General features: G+C 48.6%; 1 protein-coding gene across 12 annotated transcripts in view; it reads right to left on the bottom strand.

Annotated features, from left to right (window-relative positions):
• LOC122389270 (DNA ligase 3-like) overlaps positions 1-27939 on the bottom strand; it is a 37830-nt gene extending 9891 nt beyond the window's left edge. The window contains exons 1-2 of one of the 12 annotated variants that reach the window (XM_043381143.1): positions 27656-27920; positions 3992-4088 (exon numbers count right to left, since the gene is read on the bottom strand). In XM_043381143.1, the coding sequence (XP_043237078.1) occupies positions 3992-4010 (19 nt within the window). In that variant the 5' untranslated portion in view covers positions 4011-4088; positions 27656-27920. Of the gene's footprint in view, positions 1-112; positions 4089-13785; positions 13954-16984; positions 17007-27031; positions 27329-27655 lie in introns of those variants that run through there. The other 11 variants (XM_043381144.1, XM_043381140.1, XM_043381139.1 and 8 more) reach the window with 11 other exon arrangements.
• Positions 27940-27988: the final 49 nt, after the last annotated feature.

The raw sequence follows: 27988 nt of genomic DNA, 5'->3' as shown, positions 1-27988 counted from the left end.
CTACCGCTCACCAGACAATTGCCAAGTTCCGTCAATCGTCTGTCGACTAAGTTCCGCCATCATAAACCACACGTGGTACTCCCAAACAACGTATCAAAACATTTAAGGCAGCTAGTGCGCTGATTTCATTTATTGGCATACAAGTGAAAATCCGTGCAAAACAAAGCGACAAAACTGTTAACACCTATCACAACGCATGAGCGCAACCACTCGAGGAACAATGAGATTGCAACGCAGCGACAACACTATGAGAACGAGGTTTTTCAAAGAATCCAGAGGAAAGCAAATGTCACATGTACTATAACATGGCACCGCTATCATATGCGCCCATAAGATGACAAAAAGATCACTCAATTCTACGAATATGCAAACGACAGCCGAAGCAGGGACAGACATCATTTTTATTTCATTTTAGAAATGGAATTCCGTTTTCCCTCCGCATCCCCATCAGCCAAGGCAAAATGTTCCAAAGTAATCCCCAACGGCTACATTTTTAACAGTTTCTGATGTACCGTGTTCATATAAAATTTATATGCGTTATCGACAATATCGCAAGGCAAGGCAAAATACCGCAAAACAGCGCCAGCGCACACAGTACAATGTGGAATAGTACGGTATCCAGAAAAGAATGTAAAAAAGAGAAGTGTTTTCGTGACAGCAGACACTTGAAGTGCAGAATCCATGACTAACATATGGCACGGTCAACGCCTCGACAAAAACCAGCTGCCAGATCAAGGACAACCTCCAGAATGGACTAGAACCTAACAATATCGCCCTTCGAACACTCACTTGGGCATGGTTCTAACAGAGCGCGTCGATGGTGATATTCACGAAAGCAATGCAAACATCAAAGCAGGTGCGCGTCCGATTCACAACCACTTCAAACACAGGCCATTTGCATATCACCAGTTAACCGCGTTTGACCGGTAATGTTCGCGTTAAGCAGCGCGAATAAGAGCCGACACCTCTATGGAGCGTAGGGCCGGGTGGGCGGCAGCCGGCCCAGCTTGATGGCGTCCCACACCCAGTCGGCGGTGACGACGGCGGCGGCGCTGCGCTGCACGCGGCCCGGCACGCGCTCACCCGGCGCCGCCACGTAGTGCGTGGCCAGCTGCAGCTGCTCTGGCTGTAGCAGCTCGCCGTCGTACGCGACGATGTAGCGTCGCAGACGGTCGTCCGCCTCCAGCGAGGGCGATAGCACGGCCAGCACGGGGCGCAGCGTGGCTGGCGGCAGGCCCACTACGCTGCCGCTCTCAGTTTTCGCAGGAGCTGAACCGCCGTCCGAAGAACCGTTCAGTTTGCGTCGCTTGGACGGCGTTGTTTCACTGTTCGGTGTCGAGCGTTTGGTCAGAGTCGGCCGATCTGCCGCCGCGGATGGCTTGGTGGGTGAGCTTTCGTTGCTGCTGGTTGTCGTCTGTCGTGAGGGTGACGACTGTGCCGATGACTGTTTGCTTGGCGAGGAGAGAGCAGATGACAGGGCCGAAGATGACTGCCCGTCGTCAAACACCTGCTTGGAGTTTTCATACAAGACGAGAAGCTCCTTCAGCGAGGTGGCTGTCTCCCAGTTCTTGTCGTCACGAATCTTGGTGACGCGAGGGAACCGGATAGATATCCCATGTGCCGTGTGCACATTGTTCTTTGTGAACTCGGCGCCAGTCACTTCCCAGACGGGCGAGCTTTGCGGGTCCTGCACAACAAAGTCGGGGATCATCGTCTTGCTGCATTCCAGCCACTTTGGCACCTTGCTGGGGTCCTTGCTGATTTTGGTCATCTTGAGCTCCGTCTGCAGTCGGTCGAGCGTCGCGTCGTCGTGGCCTCCGTGCACCTTTGTGACAGTTCGCCACCGTCGGCCGTCGAAGCAGCCCATCAGAAAGACAGACATCATGCCGCCCTTGTTGCCGGTACCGAACCAGGCACCAAGCACCACTAGGTCAGCCGAGTCGGCCGCCTGTCCGTCGCCCAGGTAGTCTTTCTTGACTTTCAGCCAATGGCGCTTTCCAGGTTCGTAGATGCTACCGAAGTCCTTCAGGACAAGGCCTTCTAGACCCTGCCGTATGACCGATGCAATCATATCCGACAGGTCTGGTGCTTTTGTGATGTGCTTCAGTTCCGAGAACATGACCCTATTCGGTACCTCTGTCATGTACTTCTCAAGGATTTTTCGACGCTCCAAGATCGTTTTCTTCATCAAATTCTCGCCGTTCAGGTGGAGACAATCGAACACAAACAAGCAGACGTTAGCATCTTTGAAGGCAGATTTCTTGTGTACACCAAGCGTGCCGAAGGGCAGTGGCTTTCCGGTGTTTGTGTCTATCAGCAATACCTCCGCGTCCAGGATGATGTTCTCACCATGTGGGAAGGCTTTCGGGATAAACTCCTTGAACTGCTTCACCTTGTGAGCAAGAACTGGCTTCAAGGACCGTGAGAAGTATGCAAATGTGTCGCCTTGCTTGTGAAGTTGCACACGTTCACCGTCGTACTTGATCTCAGCAAGCATACCGTTTGGACATTTTTTCATGGCGTACTCAACACTTTTGCAGGGTTCGGCCAGCATTGGGAGCACTGGCGTCATCAATGAGATGCCGATGTCGAGCGAGCCCGGCTGACCGCAGGCCTGCTGCTCCTGCACACGCTCAAGCACATCCTGTAGGTCACGGGTCGCTTGGAAGGCCTCGTAAGCGTCCGGGTGGATGCCGTCAAGGATGTGCTTCGCTCCAGCGTTTATCCGCAAGTCTGCTTTGATCAGGCGCACAAAGATCTTCAGGTCGTTTGCAGTGCATCTCTTTGCCACCCTCTTCAGCAAATTTTGCTGTTCTTCCTCCTTCGTAAGCTGTGACAGCTCGTCAAGGTATTTATCGACGTCCTGCAGCGAAAGAGTGGACTTTTTGGCCGGAAGAACGCTTTTCGACTGTTCAAAGAACACCCGAACTGTTTCGGCGACATCCCCTTGCTCTAAATCCTCAATCATCTCCTCAAGACTGACGTCGAATATCTGACTGAACAACTTCGCCAGCTGTTTGCTCTGCAAATTGTACACCCTCTTCACGACGCCGGGAAGAAGCAAACGTGTCCATAGAAGAAGGTTTCCACGGAAGCCACTGCCGTCCGTGCCATTGGTGATGAAATTGTTGATAATCTCTGACTTGCTTTTGTAACTTGCCTCATCAGCAACGTTGGCGCAGATCTGGCGAAACTGTCGGAACGAGTTGTCTTTGTGACTGGGATCAGATGTATCGCATTTAGTAGTGCCTCGGTTACCAGCAGAGGTTGGGGCGCTACCATCCTTTGTCTGGTTAGAACTAGGGCCAGCTTTCGAGGGCCCAGCACCAGAAACGAGCTGCTGCTGCTTGACATTCTTGGATGGTGATGGTTTTGACTGTTGACTAGCCTTGTTGACTTTCTTGGATGGCGATGGTTTCGACTGGCGACTGTCCACTACACTAGCAATCAGCACCAACAGCTTCTTGCGATCCTCTGGCTGAATTTCATCCCAGCCATCCAGGTCTTCTGGCTCTTCAATGACCTTCGTAGTCGCTCGTGCTCGGGCAAAAGTTTCAAAAATGCAGTCTGAGTGATACCACTGCTTCATATCACCACCCGAGTCTGAGAATGGATTAGGGACAAGTTTTGCAATCCTTATTAGTCCCTTTCCGATCTTCTCCTTGCACTTTTTGCAGCCAGCAGTGCCTCGCTTTGCATACTCGATGCAAAACTTCTTGTCCGACATGGCAAGTGGGATTCCAAGGGCTTCAAAGGGAGAATGCAAATGGCACCAGTAGGGAGGGAAGAGAAAAACTCTTGCTGAAGGTAAAACAAAGGGCTTATGTGGGATGAGGGATTTTCTCAGTGGCAATGCTAATAATCTACCAAAGAGGTTTAGGTTTACCATGAACAGACCCCAGACAGCAGACAGTGCAACTGCAGGCGAGATAAAGCAGTGCAGCAGAAGAGGATCATTAATTGGAAGCTCACAGGCTGCCACTGAACCTACCCTCAGCATCTGCCTTCATCTTCTGCCTCTGGTGATACGAGTATCTTCAGCCTTCAGCTCCTTAACACTTCAGTTCATTGGCTTTCCGAGAAATAACCTGAAAAGGGAAACAGATTATGTATGATTTAGCATTTAGGCAATAAACTGCATCACCTAATAATTATAGATACAGGTAGCATAGACCCATTACAGCTAGAGGTACAGCTAGAAACAGAAGCTCATAAAACATAAGCTTTGAGCCCAATGTCATAAAATTTAGGTTAAGCCATGCCTTGTTTTGTTTGTGAAAACCTGATTGAGGAAAGAAATTCAAAAGAAACACAAAATAGCATTTGGTGGTACCTGGTGAAAGTGAACATTGAACCACCGTGCATTTAGTTGAACAACATTGAACAACATTGAACATTGAACCACCGTATTTATAGTCACCGTGCATTGAACATGGCATGATGTTAAGACTCACAAACCTTACTTCAAACTGTTAATAAAATATTTTGAATTCTGGTGTAAGGGCATCTCTACAGTTGATTGCAGAATGCAGAATAGAGACCTTGTATAAAGATAAGGTACACCTTTTTGCATTGTTCGATGGCCAATCAGCAAAACCCATTCGTCCGATCTGCACATAGGTGGCGCCAGTGAGAGGCATTCCGGCACAACCTTCAGCATAAGGGCAAAACGGAATGCTAATCCCACTCCACAGTTCGTCAGTTGGTAAAACATTCGCTATTCGCCACAACTGATTGAATTCCGGTAAAACCTTTGACGATTTGGATAAATGCTTCGTCATTCGTTTATATCCCTTCGTCATTCACCAGAACATCCCCATGCTAATTTTGGCATTCCTCATAACATTTCGTCAAAACTAAACACAGATCGCCCCTTTACAGAGAAGTATAAATATGACCGCGTTTATACAGTGCAGTGCGAGCCGGCATGGTGGCGAAGCTCGAAGGTCATTTATCCACATAAAAATCGTTAGCTGTTCATGAGCGCCATAAGCACACTGTGCATGGACGCAGCTGACATGTTATCGGCAGTGAACAGGCAACAGAGCGTTTGATAAGTCAACCCTGCCTCAAACACCAAGGTGTTCGGCGGTGGGCCGGCCGGGCCCGGCTCGCCATCTGCCAGCCATTCCCCGCGAGTCCGACCGGTGCGGCCGCCCGAGGCATTGTCCCGAGACAGCGCTCGGACAGTGACGCGATGATGACGGCCGGCTTCGTAGTTTGCACCGAAACGCTTAGGAGTCTGACACTCGACCGTCTACATGCATACTCGATATTGCGCCGGTAACTACATAGTCTCCTCGTAGCTATCGTATACTGACTTGTTCGGAATCCAATGGTTGATTAGTTAATTGGTCAGAGGCCAATTAATGCCGATTGCGCTGTAACATGTCGCAACTCTCATCCATGAATGTGTGATAAACGTTTAACATTTAACCCGCGCCCTGCTGGGGGGGTGTTTGAACACCCCCCCTTGTGGTTTTTCGCGAATATCTCAAAAACGGCGGCGCGGAGCGCCGCCGTTTTTGGTACACCTTATCATACATCAATTCTACACATGTTGTGAAAATTTCAGACCAAGGTCATTCAAGGTCAGGTCACCAGGTCACTTGAAGTGACCTCACCTCATAAAAAGTTTCAATGTCTGACATAGCTACACCGAGTGACCGATCGCTTTGAAACTTTCAGCGATTGCTAAGAGCAATAGCATGTACAAAATCTATATCTCAGAATTTCGATATCGATGACCTTAGGTCAGGTCAATTTTGCGACCTCCCCATTATAAGTCAATGGGAGAAAATTGAAATGCGCCTCTTTTGGACGAAAGGCATTATAAACACTCCCAAACACTGAATTACAAGTGGTTTAGACACACTGAACATGAAAATGGTGTCCGTGACCCCTGTGTATGCCCTGAGGTCATCTTAGGTCACGAATGATATTCTAACAGTTTTTCGCAAATAACTTTTGATAGAGGCATGCTAGAGCGATGAAAACGCCTTAGATGTGTTCAGCTCGACGATACAGATCGACTGATATGCAACATGACCCTTTCCGGTCAGGTCATGACCTTGACCTGAGGTCAAATTTTCAAGTTGACCTTTCAAGGTCAAGTTATAGTTCATTCGATGCGTCTTGACGAGAGGAACACGATACCGGTAAAAGTAAGCTCGTACAAGGCTTGGGTCAAAAGTTATTGCAGAAAAACTGTTTCCGAAAAAATCGGCTATTTTTGGCAGTTTTTGCCCCCTGCAGGCAAAACCGTTGCGTTAGGTCAAATCTGAGAAATTAATAAGAAAGGGCGTTAATAGGGCTATCGAATGCGCTTTTCCGCGGCGCTGTAGCTCTATTGGTTCCCGAGTTATGCGTTGGCTTCTTGGAAATTTTCGACATTCGACCTGGAAATCGGCGAAATTTTGCCTTCAATGACCTCTGGTGACCTGACCTTTGACCTGACCAAAAAATTGACCGAAGTGATTTCGTCATTATTTTTGACACTCTTTCGAACGCCGCCTTCCGCGTATCGCTACGTGGCCCAGGAGCCGAGTTAGAAGGGGGGGTGTTCAAACACCCCCCCCCCCCAGCAGGGCGTGGAAATCCAGGACCCCCAGCCGGGCGCGGGTTAATATGGCTAGATATAGTAGATAAGCACTACATCATTGACATTTTGATTACTGACAGAAGTTTTAAATCAACAGCCATTGTCTACGCACAGTACCGTTGAATTTTGCACATCGAGTAACCTTTTGTGAAATGTCGAAGCATTATCACAATCTGACAAAGTGTTTGCCTATGACGAACATTGTGCTCATTGACAAAGAGTTATGCAGAATGGTTAAAGGTAGTGTGCCACCTTTGAAAGATTTCCCATTTTATTTTTCCTAGGATAAGAAGCTTCTGTTTTTACCTAATATCGCAAAAAAAAATCAAAAATGGGCCTGGAATAGTGCCTTTTTCGCCTAAAAGTTTATCGGTTTTTAGATATGTATAACAACTGTAGTGGGCTCACCTGCAAACAGGCGTCGGGCAACAATCGCGAATGCGGCGCACTTGTGACAATAAGCAAAGGTCATTATAGTGTTACGACCATACGACGTACGGGAATGAGTTATCAGCTGTCTAATCGTAGACAACACAATGTCGAGCCTTAACCCGCGCCCTGATGGGGGGGGGCCATTTTGGCCCCCCCCCCCCCTGTGGGTTTTCTTAAATAGCGAGAAAACGGCGGCGCGCAGCGCCGCCAAATTTTGGGTACCTTACCGGGCATCAATTTGACACCTTCACACAAAATTTCAAGTCACAGGTCACCTCAGGTCAGGAGTTATTGAGGTCAAACTGAGGTCATGTTCGAGCAAAAATGAGCAAAAAACATGACATCTTGAAACGCTCACCAATTCTACAGTTAACAAGCAATTTTAAAGTTCTTTATGTGGTTGTGTAGAGAAAAGACGGCGCTACAAAACTGCTATCTCGGATTTTCGAAATTTTGGGATTTTGACCCCCAAAAATCAAAAAAATTGATTTTTTTAGAAAAACTCAAAAAATTTCCAAAAAATTTTCGAATTTCGAAAAAACCGGAATATATGTGATAGTCCCTGCGCTCTTCGATATACATACCAAATTTTAGATCGATACCTCTTTTTTTGGCCAAGTTATAGCGAAAAAACTGTTAAAAATTGATGACGTCAAATTTTTGAACTCAATTTTTAGCAATTCTAGACCTTGTAGCGCAAAACGGAGACCACCATTGAACTCCCCGTGACGAGCTGCATCGAATCGATACCCATTTTATGCAAAAATATCAACTTTGAAATTTGACCTAATTTGACCTGACCTTGACCTGACCTTGACCTGACCTTGACCAAAACGTGACCTAAGCTGGCCCTAAAGTCTGTCTGACCCACATAATCGCATTTGTCATGTAAAATGGACCATAAAACATGTATCACACGACACTTTCATATTGTGACCCCCCCAGTGACCTGACCTCTGTGACCTGACCTGGTATCAGTGACCTCAAATAGCAAAATATGTGTTTGAAGAACATTTCTCCATCGATGATTTTCAATGAAATGCATTTTACTCGATTTTACAACGCATTTCTTGAAATGCCTGTAAACGGTGAAAATTCGACCTTTGACCTGACCTGTGACGTCATCGGTTTGACCGAGGTCAATGAAATTGGGTCACAAGGTAGTTCCCCGCTGGGGCTATCCAACACCGTTTACCGCTTGTCGCTATGTTGCGTGGTTCTCGAGATCTGAGGGGGGGGCCAAAATGGCCCCCCCCCCATCAGACCGCGTTGCTCGGCAGACCCCATCTGGGCGCGGGTTAAACTGTAAGCCCGTATTGGTATTGTTTCTTTTATTTGGCTGTCGAACATTATTTATGGTTTGAAATATGATTTTATGTAAAATAATTGATATGAAAAAGCCGTCTTATAAGTTATGACCCCATTTCACCACACGCAAGTGGCAGAAATGACAATGATCAGCTGACGCATTTTTCTTGGCCGAAGTCAGAGCGCGCGGCCCGACGCACCACGCGTATTTGGAAATTCCGACCTCGACGAGCATCAGAAGCCACCTAACAGGCGTGTTCGAAACCGCAGGAGATGATGATGAACGGGTTTATCGAAACTTGATTGGATGAGCATATCGGTAATAGCGATTTCAGTGTGTGCATTTATTGTTCACAGTGGTGTGAAATGTGGTTGGGGTCAGTGCTGCCAGATTTGGAGGATTTCCGCAAATCTGGAGGATTTTGAACTCTATTTGCGGACAAATTTCGCTTTCGGAGGATTTTTGATTCTGGAGGAAAATCTGGAGGATTTGTCGCCCGATTATTATACTCAATTTCATGGAAAAATATAACACATTCAAGACTAAAAAGGCATTTTCCTGCCCAGCGTCACCCTACCCGTTAGGATATATCACGTCCTTTATCACCGTGAGACTGCAGAATGTCTCAGTCTGTAGCTATATCTACGAGGGTGCCAAACTACTGGCGGATCTAAGGGGGACATTTGGGGCAAATGCCCCCGGTTTCCCTGCAGCGCCCGAAATCGACGAAAATTTTCGTTTCTTTTTGGAGGATAAAACGAAAACGAAACAACTTTTATAAGAAAAAGTATCTTTTAAACTGCACAGCAGTGCGAAAAGATTCGAAATCCGATGAGTTTTTAGAATTTGGTGAAACTTTTTTGGGGGTATAGCCCCCCCCGCAGCGTCCAAGACCGCCTTTCTATATCTACCAATAGGATTTGGAGGAATCTGGAGGATTTTTGTAACTGATCTGGAGGATTACAGCCTTCCCCATCTGGCAGCACTGGTTGGGGTACGACCGACAACCCGTCGGGGCGAATTTCGCACTGGGGTACTCAAAGTTTGAAGAATTTAAGACGTTTCCATGAGTTTTGAAGGTATGGATAAGTTCTAAAAATCCGGTTCTCCTTATCTGGGCCATTAACTCCATACGGTCCAAGAAAGCTGGCACACTACCTTTAAATGGAGTCCAGCCTGTTTTGCCGACCGTCAAACAGTGATGCACATCCATGGATTACCTACTACCTGGATCGGCAACTCCGCGGAATTCCCATTGTACTGCGCGACCGCCCGAAAGTGCTGCCACCTATCGAGCAAACTGATCCCTGCTAAGGACAGCCCGCCGCCGCCGCCCACTCAGGCAGCGCACTGTGGGGTTTTTATCGATCCTAGCACGAATTTATTTATATCGCATCCTCCGCTACCTTAACTTATTTTATTTCACCTTCAAATGGTTAGACTTAGGGTGTATGATCCCTGACAACATGGTTGGCTCTCCTGCTTGACCCCATCCCTCCCCCGCCCCCTCCCCACGGACTTAGCACTGAAGCGTTTTCGGCTAGCAATGCATCGTGGGCGTGGAAGCGTTAAAAAAGTAGAACGAAACTACAATCGTTTTAGAAGTAGATATTTGTTCATGTCTAGCCCAATCACCAAAAGGCATTTCGGGCTTAACCTTTGCACTTTGTTAGTCCTTTCACTTAAAGGGGGAGGGGGTCGTACAGACTTCTGTCCTCGACTTTTCGCAACTAACTCAAGCAAAACGTGGCGGATCACGACGAAACTTTCTATACCTTCGATTCGATCAATGTTACTCACACACTTAAAATTTCATGACCTTGACCTTAATAAAAATTTGACCTGTGACCTGTTTCACCAGACCATGTCAGGCTGGTATCGATTTGGCGCTTATCAGCGCACATTATCGGCGCGTTTTCAGTCTTGTTGTGGTTGTTAACTCTCCAAGGTATGAAATGCTGTTTGTTCTTTGCATTTTAAGGTCACGTTAAGGTCAAATCAAGGTCATTTACCTTAGATGACCTTAGTTGACTTTTTCAAGCTATACGATTTTTCTAGATAAGTGCTTGGAGCTTATTTCGAACTTAACACCCGTTTGAAGATTTAAGTAGTTTTGGTGCCTAACGGAACATGCTACGAAGCCGTCAAAGGTAATCGACGCCTACCTTTTATGGATAGCCGGCAAGACACCTACTGGTCGGGCCTGACCTGACCCGGCCTAGTATGAAAACATCATCCTTGATCAAAACTAGCTTGAAATTCGTTATTAGCACCCCAAAAACCTCCAACCTCACTTTACAAAGTTACAACATTTTTCGATTTACCTATATGAAAGCTCTGTACTGAAGTTCAATAAGGTGAACATTGGCGGCGATAGCCAATAAAATGGACGCAGCGTTGCAAGGATGTTGTTGTTTTGTTCAAAAAGAACATTTGGCGATAGAAAAATAATGTCAACATGGTATCACCCCCTTCCTCCCTCCTCCCAACTCCTATACTGGCCGGAAACCCCCAGGCAGTGTGCTGCGGTCGGGTAACCCGCCGCGGCGCGGCCCGGCGGGGCGTAAGAAACCACGCGGCACCTTCTGCTTTGACGTCTCATAGTGACTGGTTTAGGCAAATTTCGGCAAAAAATGAGAGCTGCCCCCGATGCAGAAATTATTGGAGAACATTTTGATATACATTTCCACGCGTAACACCGCGTATCAAACTTTGTAAGGCAATAGTTTGCTTGTCAATTCTCTGAATCAAGAAGCATTTTAACATTTTTAGCATTTCGGTCAAAAATTATACATTTGGATGAATTTTGGAAATTTTCGTGCATACCATCATCTTCCTTATAAGTCAAAGATAATGAAAACATGTCGCAACTATAACCTGCTGTTCAGGGAAACGAGTGAGAGGGCCTTTTATTGTAGTGTGCTTTTTCGCTGTATGCAGGTAGCACGACGCTGGTCGGGACGAAGCTACACTTTGAGAGGTTTTTTGAGGCATAAACAATCATTTTACAGACGATTTAAGGTGTGATTCGGATGCGCTGGACAATTCTACGTGGAATGAATAACAAAAAAGTGGAAATCGAAATACTTTAACTTGCCACTTAATGCGTGCTAGGATGGCATAAGTCCCCACGGTGCAGCGGCCGATACCAGCAAAGTCCGAAAAATGAAAATGACCGGCAAGTTACATGGCCTTAACCAGCCGCGGCTAAGTTGGGCATCGGCCAACAGTGTCGGGTCCCGAAAGAGTGGTACAGGGCGGTTCCATAGACTCTCTATCGTTTTGGAAAGAATGGTGTGCATGGGTCGTTTGCCGAGCGCGACTGGCTGATTTTACCTCAGCACGTCGTATTGTTAGCTCTCATGGCCAGGCCAGGCGCCTTCTGCCTGCAAATACCTTCGATCAAACGACTTTGTCTATCACTCGGGTTGCCCTCTTGCTGATCATCTTAAGCTTTCGGATTCAGTCGTCGGCACAGGGAATGTGCCGTTCGCCGTGAAACATCCGAATCATTACTACAGCCATTTTGACTGACTTATAATTTATAAAGATCAAGACAAATGCTGTCATATCGATTAACGAACATCTGCATCATTTAAAATTTCTTTCAAGAAGCATTCCAGGATTATAAGCTTACCATACGCCGTTTCGTTAAAAAACTGTTTCCGTATTGAACTTATATTTGCCGTCGCATGAGCGAATTGTATACTGAGTAGAGGCTGAAACCGACTCTTTCCGTAGTCAGAAATCATGTGCGAGACCGAGAGCCTATTCAAATAAACCCCGGTCGCACTCGCATCCATAGCACGCACCTACTTGCGTGTGATTGATGCTATTGCAACTTAATGAATTTGAATAGGCTCTGGCGTGCGATTTCCTAGTCTGTTCCGGTCTGAGGTTCAGAATTTAACACAGGTTCAAATGACAACTAAGGTGAAAGATGACACACAATGTTTACAATACATAGACTGATAGGAAGTCTTCGAGAAACGACGTGCCACATGCCTACTAAACGGTGTCGTAGCACCAAGTTGGTTTCCAATTCACATCTCCCACCAGAGTATATCGGGAATAAATGCAAACACGATAATGCACACGAACGCATTATCCGCTCAATGGGTATGCCCATAGGTATGTTAGTCAGTTACACACGCTGTGATAACTTAAACAATTTTCGGTCGAGCCAGTTCACAGTTCACACCCCGTCCGCCTGCTGCCGTCACGTCACACGTGTCCGCAGTGGGCGTGCACCTGCGAGTGCGTGCATCATAATTAACATCACAAATCACAGGATGCCAATTCAAGTCAGCACACCGTGAAAACTGAACCCATCTCTTTGATCTGAAACAAAGATAGAGAGAGGGAACTTAGATACCTGAGCATACCATAATGAAATGGAGAGTGAGGGCATTCCAAGGCAAACTGTTTCCCCACAGGCCACAACATCACAAAAAAGTATTTTACATTGCGATGATGTTGAGCAAAAAAAAAAAAATATAATAATACCTTGACAGGATACTACCTAACAAAAGTACCCAAAAGCTTAACACCTCATCTGCTAGGCTTACATAGTTTAAAATGACTTTGATCTTACTTAAATCTATCTGATATCTACACACAGTTTGTCTAGCACTCGTTCTAAAAAAGTGATTGTTATATATCATTCAATGGAGGGAAGCTCACAAACTTCTTCGTACAACTCTGGACCTTTCGACTTTTGAGAAAAGAAGGAAGCTGATGTCAGGACCAGGGTCGGCACTCTTTTGTGGTTGACACTGGCTGCCGTTAGGCTTTCTTTTTACTGTCAAATGGTTCAGTTTTTCAGGCTGAGAACATGATTTATTTAAATGTGTTTTTTGATCCAATATCATTCAACTCTACTTTTGAAATTAGGGCATTGGCAAATGGCAAGCAGGTTATAAAAATTAGCTGAAATGACATGATGCCAGTTAACTGCTCCTGAGTCCTGAAGTGTGTTGCACTCTAGTCAGCCGTTCAGAGAAATACGTAGGAAACTGATATGGGTGAGCAGTGAGTAGGTACGTACTGAGCAGTGAGCAGTGGACCAATTTATAGGTACACTAACTGATTTTGCCAAACTAAAAACTTATCAAAAACTTAAGCAATTCACAACTAACAATGCATCATCCACCACCTATCATGCGCTACCAAGACCGAAATTGTGTCACAAACAAAACCATGGCTATATCATCAGCGGCATGTATAAGCTTGAGATATGATGTGTAAAACATATAACAAACATATAAAGAACATAAAATTGAACATATAAATAAGTGATTTACCAATTACGGCCCAAATTATATGATTTTTGACGACATACGGCGAGAAGCAATGTGCGCCAGTATCGTCAACAGACCCTCTTTACAGTAATATCTTAGGCCACTCAGACCTTCCAACCATAAGAAAACCTTACCAATCTTACCTTGCCATCTTCCTGCATCTTCTGAAACCTTCCAATCTGCTCCAAAGGGGCTTAACTTTTCAAAAAACAAGGCAAACGACCCTACGACGCGACGCCGACCATTGTTTTGAATAGCACCCGCTCCCCCGCGTCCTTAGCGCTCGACACCACTGCCACCTAGCGGTGGTCGCAAACATCGAGGAGTTGCCGATCCAGTATCTACTTCATCCATGGCACATCGCCAATGGGTTATGCTGAATGGCGCTTGTTCAAACTGATGCCGAAGTGGTTATGACGATTGGCCATCGAACAACGCAAACAGGTGTATTAGTATGCAAAAGGTCAAATAAGTTCTAGGTTGGTAGGTTGCAGGTTGGTAAGCTGTAAGTTGGTAGGTTGTAACTTGAAGGTTGGTAGGTTTAAGTTGGTAGGTTGCAGGCATGTAGGTTTTAAGTTGGTAGCTTGTAGTTGTAGGTCAGTAGGTTAGAAGGTAAGGTTGGTTGACGTTAAATTGTGTTTTTATCTTTGCTCAGACTTCTACACTTTTACTGACATCTCTATATACAAGACCTCAATTCACTATGGGCAGGAAACAGAATGCTGTGGTACTACATAGTACATAGGTTTCCAGGTAGTAGTAAAGCAGGCATGACACTTTTTGCAACCAAGGAGAGGTGCTGTGGGTTAGGTGGTAGGTTTTAGGTGATAGGTTTTAGGTTGTTGGTTGTAGGTTGTAGGTAAGGTTAGGTCAGGTTTGGTAAGGTTTGGTTTGATTTGATTAGAAAGCATCTCTGGGCATAGCGCTTCTCCTTGGTTGCAAAAAACAGGTGTGACTCCTGATTTACAACTACCGGTTTCTAATTTCTATTTTATTACGTAGGTACCAGCCTGAACCATTTCCAACTCTATGAGCTCTACCTTTGGCACCTCTGGTAGTGGTACATTTCACATCAACACACTGTCCACTGACACCTTGCCAAGCATAATCAGACAGAAGGTTGTTGGCACAAGTCTTTGTCCGACATATTTTTCCTCACTTTTACATTGAGTCAAACTAAGGCTCTGGCAAGGACGTGTTAGGCTAGGTGAGGCTGTTATATATATTCCATTTTTTCTAGCTAAAATAGCCATACAAAGAAATGTTGAACAAAGGTTTACCCTGTGCCGTGGGGCAGGAGCTAGGGAATATTGTCTTATATATCCTAAGGGGTATTTGTCAAGATAAGGTCTGATCTACCATTGTGGCGCTGTTGATATGAACATGCAACAGTAGAAATTTTAGGTTGTAGGTTAGGTTAGATTAGGCTGTAGGTTTTAGGTTGTAGGTTGGTAGGTTTGTAGGTTGTAGGTTGTTAGGCTGTAGGTTTGTAGGTTTGTAGGTTGAAGGTTGAATTGTCTCAGTCTGAGGAAATCGTCTGCTCGCCATCGACAAATGTTTTCAAGAACCGGCTGGACAAGCACTGGATGAACTATGCCTTCATTGCTCCACAATAGAGAAGACTGTTGACGCTACCCGAGCTCCCTACTACGGATCCACCGGGCAATCTTACCTGGTATTCTTACCTGGTAGGGTTCCCTTAGTCTTATTAGGATGTGATTGGGGATGGTCCGGGATAGGATAAGGAACCCAAGATTCTGAGACGCGCCAGTTCTCTGGGTACACAACTGCCAATAAGGCCATCAGAGTACACACTACAACTGGAATCGAGCGTCTTCCAATGTGATTGTTGGCAACAAAATCAGTAAACTCAGTAAAAAATCAGTAAAAAATCAGTAAATCAGTAAAGAGACTTGCAATGAGAATATCGACAATGTCCTAACCTAATCTAAACTAAGTGTATGCATACAGAGAGTCATGAAGGTGGGCGTGTAACAATTGTTTAAAGGTTTTCAAGTTAGGAGTACATACTGCTTCCTCAGGCAATGAATTCCATATAGGTACACATCGAACAGAGAAGAAACGCTTTCTAACATCAGTGCGACTATGTGACAGGAGAATCTTAAAGCAGTGTCCTCTGGTTCGACCTTGGGGGGCCAGGTCAAACAGGTCTTTAGGCGATATACAAGAGTGTCCATGGAAGACCTTCCAGCACTGGATGAGGTCAGCTCTTAATAGTCTACCCTGAACTGAGTACAAGTCAAGTGTTTTTAGACGATCGCAGTAACTTAGGTTACACAACCCGGAGATGTGTTTCGTCCATTTTCTTTGTACATTTTCTAGCAGATGCAAGTCTTTAGAATATCCAGTGGACCACACGCATGAACAATATTCAATTATTGGACGAATATGAGTGGTGAGAAGGAAAAGCATGAATTCAGAGGATCTACAGACTGTGGACTTCAAAAGACTGTGAGCCAGCCCACCAGCCTTGTGGACAGTGGATTGGACGTGCTCATGGAACTTCAGGTCTACATCGATGGTTACACCGAGGTCAACGTGGGAGGTCGCAGGCTGGATGGGCACTAGGGTGTGTCGATAGTCGCAGATTCGCGTTAGACAAAGATATAAATTGGCGCGAGCATGCCAAAACACTAGCCCTGCAGTTGGTTTTGCGTAAAAATGCGATTTGACGAGGCTCGGGCAGGTCGAAGTTACAGCGAAAAAGTCGCAGTCGACGGTGCTGCCACCTACATTGCCAATAACGGGCACTATCATATCGTGATAATTGGGGTAGTTTCAAAGGAGAAATGACTTCTATTGTTGTTCAAACTGCTTAAGAAGAAATAAAACTTTTCGGAAACACACATTTTTCCCAAATATCGCGTTCCATTTTCTCCTGTTAAGTTGTTAGGAAAGTGGTAAATTTCAAGGTTGACGGCTAAAAAACGAAACAGGAGGAACAGAGCAGGAATCACCAAGACGTGTGCCGCGCCGATGCTGTAGCCTGTAGATAAGGGGTGAGCAACAGAACCAGCATACCTAACGATTTTGATTACTGATAGATATTTTTCTCTAAATGGAAGACTATTAGTAACTCAGGCAAGCCTTCTAATATAGGTATCGACAGGGTTGCGGTAAAAGGTACAATCGATGGCACATTACAATTATTCTGAGTTGGGTAACAACACTCTTCAGATACCTACCATCAACAACCTCACTATCTCCTATATGGGAGCTATATCATCTGATTCCAGCGCCCTGAAAACAAACAGGTTATTACCAAAAATATCTATATTAGCGCCTACCGACATACGCTGAATGACGCTATCAATACCCGACATTTGTAAAAGGTGATTCGCCACACAGCCCGCCGGCGTCTGAGGGGTTGAATAAGTGAGCCAGATTGCCAGCGACTCACCGCTAAACTACCGGGCATAACAAAACGGACGATGCGACATGACTCAGAGATCATCACAGACGCAACGAAAAATGTAACCGAAGGCCATCTGAGCTGTTGTTGTTGTTGTTGTTGTGTGTTCCCTCCAGCCGCGTCACCGCGGTGTAGCCGTGCGGCTCTGGAGGTCCGTCACGGCGGCCGCCAGGGCCGCCACCTCTCCGTCGTCGCGAACGTCTTCCGGGTTCAGGAAAATCGTTCCGTACATCCGGAGACGCCAGCCCATGAGGGCCGGGCACCGGAAGAAGAAGTGCCGGGGCGTGTGCCCTCCTCCCGGCACACGGTGCACCGGCCCGCCGCACAGTCGGTGTCAGGGCACTGGCGGCAATCATCGGAAGGGTTCCGTCCAATCCGGTGAAGGTATTGGCGGGATCCTGACCAGTGGCCCGCGCGGAGCTGGTGGACGTCGACGGCCGACGATCTGTCCCCCGCCGCTGCCGGTGGCGGCAGCCGGTTCTCCATCAGGGTCCGGTACCAGCCCTCCGGCCAGGCGGCGATGGTGCGGTCGCGGGCCAGTCTGGCGGCCGCGCGGTGGGCGGTAGCGACGTCCACCGGGACCGCCGCCTGGGGGAGCGCGGTCGCCTCCTTGGCGATCTGGTCGGCGCGCTCGTTTTCGTCGACGCCGCAATGGGACGGCACCCACTGTAGGTGGATCCGGCGGGACGGACCGGCCAGGGCCGCTAGTTCGGTCCAGATGGCGGCTCCTAGCAGGGTCTTCTGGGACGCCGGGCCCTCTCTCAGCGTCGCGAGGGCCGACTGCGAATCCGAGCAGATGGTGATCGGCGCGCTCGGCTGCTGCGGGTGGTCGCGCAGGTGGTTCAGGGCCGCGCGGAGTGTGACCATCTCCGCCCTGAAGCTCGAGCAGAGTTGACCGGCAGGGACGCGTAGCTCGTCGGTTGCACCGTCCGGCCACTCCACAAAGGCTCCTGCTCCTCCGCTGCGGACTCCCGCATCCGCCGACCCATCCGTCCAAACCCAGATGGCTTGCTGGGGGAGGGACGCTAGGTGTCTCTGCGCCGCCTGGTGCAGTTCGTCAGGTGGGGCGTCCCGCCGCAACGCTCCGATGTCCAGGGAGAATGTGACGTGTGGGCAGGCGGCCACCTCCCACGGCGGCGCGCGGGCGGGCAGCAGGGGCTCGATCGTGAGCACGATCCCAGCAGCCCGCCAGGTGTCGTGCCCCACCCCGCCCCATCTGAGCTCGTGCGGAACCCTCGTTCAGATACGTAATATCGCTATCTGCCACCTCGCGGTTCCCTTGTCAAGCCGAACTCATAGGCGGCGGAACGGGGAGGGCACCGCGGCACCGTGCCCCCTTTGATTTTGGCATTTTAACATTAGCCCTATGGGCGTTGCATGGAATGAATGGGACCAAAAGTCGGCAGTGCCCCCCTTAATTGAAGGTATTCCGCCGCTACTGGCCGAACTGATGACACGCAATGGCCAGTCAGTCACAGCTCAGCTTCCTGCGGAACACAGGAAGACACATTCAGTGAGAGTCGGTGGTCATTGATTGTGTCAATATTATTGACATGGTGACTAAAGAACGGTTATATTGCGCCAATACTGTTGCCAGTAGCAGCACCACCAATCTTTTGAACTAAAACCACTTGACATCGGTAAAAAGAAACCCTCTAGCTTTTTTCAAGCAATCCGTGAAATAGAGGGGATTAGAAAAAACCGAAAACCCAAATATTAGCACTAGATAACATAGATCTTAAATTTTGGCCAACATTTTTAAAGCATAGGTACATCAGAGGAGCTGTTGGCGGCTTACCTTCGCGTCTGTGATGATCTCTGAGTCATGTCGCATCGTCCGTTTTGTTACGCCCGGTAGTTCAGCGGTGAGTCGCTGGCAATCTGGCTCACTGATTCAACCCCTCCGACGCCGGCGGGCTGTGTGGCGAATCACCTTTTACAAATGTTGGGTATTGATAGCGTCATTCAGCATATGTCGGTAGGCGCTAATGCAGAGATTTTTGATGATAACCTGTTTGTTTTCAGGGCGCTGGAATCAGATGAAATAGCTCCCATATAGGAGACAGTGAGGTTGTTGATGGTAGGTATCTGAAGAGTGTTGTTTCCCAACTCAGAATAATTGTAATGTGCCATCGATTGTACCTTTTACCGCAACCCTGTCGATACCTATATTAGAAGGCTTGCCTGAGTTACTAATAGTCTTTCATTTAGAGAAAAATATCTATCACTAATCAAAATCGTTAGGTATGCTGGTTCTGTTGCTCACCCCTTATCTACAGGCTACAGCATCGGCGCGGCGCACGTCTTGGTGATTCCTGCTCTGTTCCTCCTGTTTCGTTTTTTAGCCGTCAACCTTGAAATTTACCACTTCCCTAACAACTCAACAGGAAAAAATGGAACGCGATATTTGGGAAAAATGTATGTTTCCGAATTGTTTTATTTCTTCTTAAGCAGTTTGAACAAAAATAGAAGTCATTTCTCATTTGAAACTACCCCAATTATAACGATATGATAGTGCCCGTTATTGGCAATGTAGGTGGCAGCACCGTCGACTGCGACTTTTTCGCTGTAACTTCGACCTGCCCGAGCCTCGTCAAATCGCATTTTTACGCAAAACCAACTGCAGGGCTAGTGTTTTGGCATGCTCCCGCCAATTTATATCTTTGTCTAACGCGAATCTGTGAGAAAAACCCCTCTGTCGACACACCCTAATGGGCACTCCATCAAGGAAATATTTAGGCACAGCAAGGTCAGCTCTTCGTTTGGAGAAACGGAGCACCGCACACTTCTTTGGGTTCATATGGAGGCCCCAGGAAGCTGCAGTGGAGTGCAATGTATCAATGTCATTTTGGGCTCTCCTCATGTGATTTTGAGATTGATCATTGTAAGTATCATAGTTCGTGCAAGCAAACATCTTAAGGTCATCTGCAAATATTGCATATGTGCTGTGCAATTGGGATGCTATGTTATTAATATAAATCAAAAACAAAAGAGGACCAATCACGGAGCCCTGCGGTACACCACTAGATACATGTTTAGGTTGGCTGAAAAGACCTCTCACACAGACTCTCATGGTTCTATCAGTTAGGAACGACGATATCCATTGTAGCATACATCCATTAACACCAATCAAGCTCAATTTTGTTAGTAGCAATTCATGGCTCACAACATCAAAGGCTTTACTAAAGTCAAAGAGCATCACATCAGTTACAAGTCCTCTATCTGTGTTAAGAGAAACTGAGTTGTAAAACAGCAGAAGTTGTTCCATAGTTGATCTCCCTGATCTGAAGCCAAACTGATATGGAGATAGTAGTTCATTACTTTCAAGATAATGTCTCAGGCGAGCACATACAATTCGCTCCATTGTCTTTCAGCATGTTGATGTTAGGCTTATCGGTCTATAATTAAGAGGGTCATATCTCATACCTTTCTTAAAGATTGGAATCACAGATGATGACTTCCAGCTAATGGGCACCTTACCCTCCTGCATTGATCTGTTGAAAATTAGACACAAAGGGTATGCTAATACATTGCGGCACTGTTTCAGTAGTAATGGATGTATGCCATCAGGGCCCATGGCCGAATTTCCATCAAGTTGGTCTATAGCTTCATAGACATCCTTGGGGCTTATACGGCTATGCCCAACGGACCCATCAAATAATTGGTGGGGGTGAGGGTTATCTGGGACATTTCTGGTGTAAACAGACACAAAAGCTGTTGCAAAGATTTCAGTCATTAGTTGAGGTTGGTCTGTCAGCTGACCACAATCATCTTTCAGTGGGCCTACCATTGGTCGGCTAACCTTCTTGTGCCTTATATATGAATGGAGAAGTTTAGGATTCTCTTTGGATTCTAGTATCAACTTTTCTTCGTAACTTATCTGCGACTGGACAGCAAAATTTCTATATCGTCGGTTTACACATGTAAATGCAGCATATGCAGAAAGAGCTTCCTGGGATCGCCTACCAAGCCGCCCTCTGATAGCTTTGTAATGGCCCCATGCTTTCTGCCTTTGATTTATCAGGGACGTGGGAGGTCTGGTGGACCATGGAGGTTTCTGGTTGGCAGGGGGCTTATGAGGGATGTATTCCTCAATGAGATCGTGGATTATAGACGCAAAGTGACAGTATGACTCATCAGCATTCAGAGAAGCTAACTGGCAGTCCCAGTCTATAGCACTTAGGCAACGACAAATGTCTCCGTAGTGACCCTTGTGCCAAGATCTCATGAGGCCATCACATTTGCCAGCTGAGGCATGAGACCCGTGGGACCCGGGATCTGTAAACACATAATCAAATACTGTAGGGCAGTGGTCACAGCCAGGAGGATGCGGGATCACTTTTAGGGTACCAATTCTGTCAGCTTCAGAAGTAAATACTAGGTCGAGGATGTTTCCGGATCTAGGGAAGGTAGTCTCTGTAACCCATTGGTGCAAGCCAAGGGAGATAAAGGCAGAGTAGAAATTCCTTTCCATAGGAGAGGCATGTGTGGATGGGCTGCTCGAGGACCAGTCCAAGTTTGGTAGATTGAAATCTCCAAGGACGATTACCTCTTTTCCTACACAGTAATCGACAATAAATGAGGACAAACTTTCATCGTCATCAGGAGTGTTTGATGAGGGGCGATATACCTGATACCTGATACCTGATATTTGGGGATCATTGAAGGCACTAGGATTGCCCGGTGGATCCGTCGTAAAGAGCTCGGGTAGCGTCAACAGTCTTCACTATTGTGGAACGACGAAGGCATAGTTCGTCCAGTGCTTGTCCAGCCGGTTCTTGAAAACATTGGTCGATGGCGAGCAGACGATTTCCTCTGGTAGAGCGTTCCAGTCCGACACAACCCGGGTGGCGAAGTGGTTGCGCCGGACGCGGCTGACCGCTGGCTTCTTGGCGACCTTCAGTCGGTGGCCGCGGGTGCGTGTACTTGGGGCGGGCGAGAAGAAGTCGTCCTTGTCCAGGCCGGAGCGTCCGTGCATGATGTTGAACATCGTGATCATATCTCCGCGTCGACGGCGGTACTGGAGGGAGGGAAGTTTAAGACTCTTCAGTCGTTCTTCGTAAGGCAGATGCCGAAGTCCAGGGACAAGGCGCGTAGCCCGTCGCTGAACCCGCTCCACCAGCCTCACGTCGGTCGTGTTGAACGGGCCCCATACTTGATTGCAGTACTCTAGGTGCGGGCGAACCATTGTCTTATACAGCAGAGGAAGTGTCTTGGAATCGATGTGGACGAAGCTGTGCTTGATCAGGCCGAGGGTTCTGTTGGCCTTGCCAATGGCGGTCGCCGCCTGCTCCCTGAATTTAAGCAGTCTGTCCATCTGGACCCCCAAGTCTCTTTCCGTGTCAACAGTCTTCAATGCAGCACCTTCGATCGTGTACTTCGCCCGCACGTTTTGGCTGCCCAGGTGAAGCACTGTGCACTTGGATGGGTTGAACGGCAGCTTCCACTTCCGAGACCAGGCCGCCAGGGCGTCCAAATCCTGCTGGAGCCTTCTGCGGCCGATCTCGGTGCCCGCTCCGACGTACACCTTCGTGTCATCAGCGAAGAGCTTGCATGCGCTCTCTACGCAGCCAGGTAGGTCGTTGACAAAAGCGATGAAGAGCACTGGTCCCAAAACTGTGCCCTGCGGGATACCGCTGCCGACTGCGACCCAGTCCGAGAAGCTGCCGTTGACAGTGACCCTTTGCTTTCTCTCTGTCAGGAAAGAGCGAAGCCACTCGAGGAGGCGTCCCCTAACGCCCATGTCGTGGAGCTTCTGGAGAAGACGCAGGTGAGGCACCGAATCGAAGGCGCGTCGGAAGTCCAAGTAGGCGACGTCAACCGGCTCGCCCTCCTCCATCAGCCAAGTCCACTCCTCGAGTGTGCTGAGAAGCTGCGTTGCGCAGGAGCGCCCCGGGCGGAACCCGTGCTGGCATTCAGTTAGCTGGCCTGTCACTGTCATGTGCTCGAACAGGGCGTCACGCACGAGCGACTCCAACACTTTCGCCGTCACGGACGTCAGGCTGACGGGACGGTAATTGGAAGGATCGCTACGAGGTCCCTTTTTATAAATGGGGACAACTTGACCTAGCTTCCAATCTCTTGGGACTCTTCCGTCTGCCAAGGAGTGGTTGAAGAGGTCTGTCAAGGGACCACACAGGGGGGCAGCCAGCTCGCGCAACACCCTAGGATGGACTGCGTCAGGGCCTGGTGATGCTGCCGGGCGTAGGTCGCGGAGTTTACCCTCCACTTGCCCCGGCGTCACCCGCAGCTCCTCCAACGTTGGGCCTCCATACTGGGGATTCATTGCTGGAACGTCAGCCGGGTCTTCATCCCAGCAGTACACACTGCTGTAAGCTTCCGCCAGAGCCCTAGCTTTAGCTGCGTCCGTGCACGCCATATCCCCATTCTCAGTGACGAGGTCGTCCACTCTTGTTCTGGTGGTCAGGCGGGAGTGCACATAACGCCAAAATGCCTTCGGGTTTTCCGGCAGGTTCTCAACCAGTTGCCGCTCAAAATTCCTGCGGAGACGTCTAACCAGTCCCTTCAACTGGTTCCTGGTTCGAGAGAATCGGCAGTAGTCCAGGGTATCTTGGGTTAGTAGGTATCTCTTCCACATTCTCTTCTTACGGTTCTGCAGCGTCAGGGCCTCGCGCGTCATGTACAGGTTTCGCTTCCTGCCACCTGGGTGCTGCCTAGGGATGCCGCGCTCGCAGATGCCGTCCAGGACTTCTTGAAACGCTCGGTAGTGTTGGTCAACGGTGCAGCCATCAGAGACAGGCCAGGTCGCCTCTCGCGCCATTTGGACCATCGCCCCATAGTCGCCGCGGTGGAGTGCCGGTTTCAGTGTTGTCACTTGCTCGACTTCAGCGTAACACCGCAGGGTGAACGTCAGGACGACGTGGTCGCTACTGCCGAGTGGCGGATGGCTGCGGAGGTCGAGGACCATGCCTTCCTCGTTGGTCAGCACGAGGTCCAGGACGTGAGGCGTCTGTCCGGGGCGGTATCTCGTTGGGGACAGCACGTGTTGAGTGAGGTAGTGGTCCCTAAAGAGTTCTAGAAGCTCGTGCGACCAATGCCCAGTTGGTGCCCTTGAAACCTCAGCCGCCCAGTCGATGTCGGGAGCGTTGAAGTCGCCGGTAATCAGCAGGTGTGTAGGTCGTGAGGCGGCGACGAGATCCAACAGATGGCTCAGCTGGCTGGTTGATTCCAGTGGGCTGGATGGGCTCCTATATATGCACCCAATCAACAGAATGTCGCTGCCTGCCAGGCGGATGTTCACCCACAGTTGTTCGCGGAAAGGACTGGCAAGAAACTTAACTTCGGAACAGGGCAAGGAGTCGCGAACATAAATGCAGATGCCACGGGGCCTTACAGTACTTAAACATAGAACATCAGGAATGAAACTTAAATAAACTTTGTAACCAGGAATGGCAAGGCGTACAGCAGACACCGCGGAGACCTGGACTTTGGGTAAAACTTCTGCGATGAGCATGATGTCAGGCTCCGTCCCAGCTATCCGCGCACAAAGATCATCACGCTTGTTTAAATACTGGTCGGCGTTGGTGTACAGGATCGACAGTGCTCGTTTCCCACGTGATTGTCATATCCCTTGCGTTTGCCGATCGCCGTCGGTGGCAGCGGTTTCGCCGTCAGCTAGCACACGCCGGTCCCCAGCGCCGCCGTCCGCCGGCACAGGCCGGTCCCCAGCGCCGCCGCCCGCCGGCACACGCCGGCCGCCATCATCGCTGTCCGCCGGCACACGCCGGCTGCCAGCATCGCTCTCCGACGGCACACGCCGGCCGCCAGCATCGCTGTCCGCCGGCACACGCCGGTTTCCAGCATCGCTGTCCGACGGCACACGCCGGTTTCCAGCACCGCCGCCCGCCGGCACACGCCGGCTCCCGGCACCGCCGCCCGCCGGCGCACGCCGGTTTTCAGCACCGTTGTCCGCCGGTACATGCCGGTTTTCAGCACCGCCGTCCGCCAGCTCGCGCCGGTTTCCAACGTCCGCCGGCAGAGGAGACCCGGGGCCCACCAGACCCTGGCTAGGGGCGGCACCTGCAGGGTGGCCAGCGAGTGGGATGATCTTTCCCCTTCTAATCACCAGGTTTTCTTCACCATTTGCTCTCCTGGTGGCCAGCTCCTGCCGCAGTTTTTTCCCCTGCTCCCTTTCTTCCTTTGTTCTGTCCGGGTTTACATAGATGTTGGAAAATCCTGGGCTGTTTCTCAGCTGTGGCGCCAGCTTGATGATCTCCCACTTGGTCGCTTCAGAGTCCACAGTGGCAATAAGAAGTCTGGGCCTGTCTGGGTTGAATTTGCCAGCCCTGAATGAGTTAGTGATACTGACCTTCAGCCTGAGAGTTTCTCTAAACAAAGCTACCAGTCTAGCCCTGTCAGCTGCCATCCTGTCATCATGAGTGTCCCCCTCGGCCTCTCTGAGGTTGTGCACCACAATATTGCACTTGCGCCTCTCCTTGTCCATGAATGCATCCAGGAAGCTGGCAACCTCCTTGGTTGCCCCTGAGGGCCCACTGTGCTTAGAGCTGCTTGGGAGCTTCTCCATTGTAATTTCAAGTGACCTCTTGACTTCCTGGCACTGACTTTTGACAATGTCTGCATATGTAGCTTTCTGTTTTTCTTGTTCCTTGGTTAGCAGCTTGTGATTGCTCACTATGGCTTTGTTCAGGTTGGTCTGCTCTGTCAGGATCTGGACCTGTTTGGTGCTTGTTTGTTTCAGTGCCTGCATATGGAGCTGCAGTGTTTTCTCAAGTGTTTCGGAGTGTTCCTTGGCTACCTGGATCAGTCTCTCTGTGTGAGACTCCTGCACGTTCATCAGTGTATCCAGCTGCGTTTGGATGGCTGTCTCGAGTTCCCTCAGTTTCTCCTTCACAGTTTTGCAGCAACTGGAGGGGCTGCGGATTAATGGTTTACAGTATGAGCACAGCCAAGACAGGGCCTTGTGCAAACCAGCAACTCTGTATGTGGCTGATGGTACCCCCTGGCAAGCGCAGTGAAACCACTGGTCACACCTGTCACACTGAAGGGCCTCCTCTCTGTCACCTACCACTGCCCCACACTCCTTGGTAGGGCCCCCCTTGCAGATATGCAAGCAAAATAAAAACATTAAATGAAACAAGATGAAAAGCAAGAACATTGGGAATATGAGAAACAATGTCACCAATTGTAATATTTTTCTTGACATATGCACAGACACCGTGCTTCGCAACTGGACCAGCAACATCATTACAAAGGAGGTTAAAGTGGGGTATGCCGACAAAGGAGTCTGATAGGAGGGGAAGGAGATGGGATTCAGTGACACAGACTATGTCCAAGGAAAGATCTATGACTGAATCTGCTAGAGTACTGAGTTTAGGAGCAAGGCCATTTATGTTGAGTTGGGCAACTTTAATTGGCAGGGAGTTCGGCAGGCTAGGATTCAGTTTCCCTGGGTTGACGGGGTTCCCTGGGAGTTGGAGGGGGGCACCACAGGGACAGATGGGGTAGGAGTAGGAGCAGCAGATGGCGCAGCTACGGCTGGGGCGGCTTGGTTGGTGGCTGTGTCAACACTCATGGCTTGATGGGGAGGTGGGGCTCCTCCCACAGCCCCCAGAGTTTCAGAGCTATCCTGGGCTCGTCGAGCCTGGCGCCGGTTGAACATCTCAGCTCTTTGAGCATAAGTGAGATCCCGTGAGATATAAACATGTTCATGTCGTGTGCCCCGGAGGCTCTTCGCTTTGTCGAGGATTTCTCTACGGGTGTCATCATGAGTAATTTTGACTCGAAAAATATCAGCATGTCCAGAGATTTTCTGCACTTCAGTAGGGACAACCTTAACACTGAACTGTCTCTCTGCCAACTGAACAAAGCTGGTGGAAAAGTCTGTGACTGAGTTGGCTTTTAGCCCTTTGACTATGATGGACTCTTTACGTTTTTCCCTTTCCTTCAGCTCCCTCAGCTCCTCACGGATGGCTGACCTGTACTCGGGTATGGTCTTGAGCGGTTGGGAAGAGGGTACCATCTGAGGTGCGCGAGGGAGAGGCTGGATGGGGGCCTCTCGATCCTGCACTGAAGGAGTGTCGAGAGATCTCTGGCCTGTTTGGAGAGAAGTCAGGGATTGGATCTGTTTGGATAGTTCCTTCACCACACCACATATTCCCCTGATCTGATGAAATAGTTGCTTTAGAGTTCCTGCAACATCAGGATCAGCATTAGCAGGGACAGATTTGCCTTTCATGGTCACATTGGAGATCCTACATTGCATGCATGAAAATTTTATACCATCACCACTGTACTTGGAGATAGCTTCCCTAACATCCTAGTGCCTTCAATGATCCCCAAATATCAGGTACCTATCAGGTATCAGGTAAGGTTGGTAGGTTGTAGGTAAGTGATTAGGACTTAGGACGCCAGATTAGGACTTAGGTGAGGTTTATGTTTTTCCTTTTATTTGCGAAACATGATAGGCATCAAATATGAAATAATATAAGATTATGAAAAAAATTATCCTTGAAATCTTCTTAGGACAATATTTTGACATTTACCCACTACGGGCACTACGGTACCTGGCTATATACAGCTAAAAAACGAGCTCAACTCACGTTTTAAGCTTCGGTGGTCCAAGAAGTCACCGGACAAGCATGGACAGGCACTACCACACAAGGCCGTATAAGTTCTACCACACTCAACACCTCCGCAGTTCGATAGGCACTATCGGCACTATTCTTTAGATGGCCTTGGGCACTACTATGGCCTATGGCTCAACTCGTCTTACCCAGACACGTTCGGTTTCTCCCAGGGTATATAGGTTTCTCCGGTCAGTGGGTTTCACCATGCATGCACCATCATGCACCGAGAAATGGTATTGGTGTTCTCCCTGTTCTCCTGGCGTAGACGCGATTGAGCAAGAGAAATGAAAAGCGCAGTTTTCGCCC

The sequence above is a fragment of the Amphibalanus amphitrite genome, unplaced genomic scaffold, assembly GCF_019059575.1.
Source record: "Amphibalanus amphitrite isolate SeventyFive unplaced genomic scaffold, NRLGWU_Aamphi_draft 000352F_arrow, whole genome shotgun sequence".
Lineage (NCBI taxonomy): Eukaryota > Metazoa > Arthropoda > Thecostraca > Balanomorpha > Balanidae > Amphibalanus > Amphibalanus amphitrite.
Note: the sequence above shows the minus strand (reverse complement) of the source record. Positions and strands in the feature narration are given on the sequence as shown.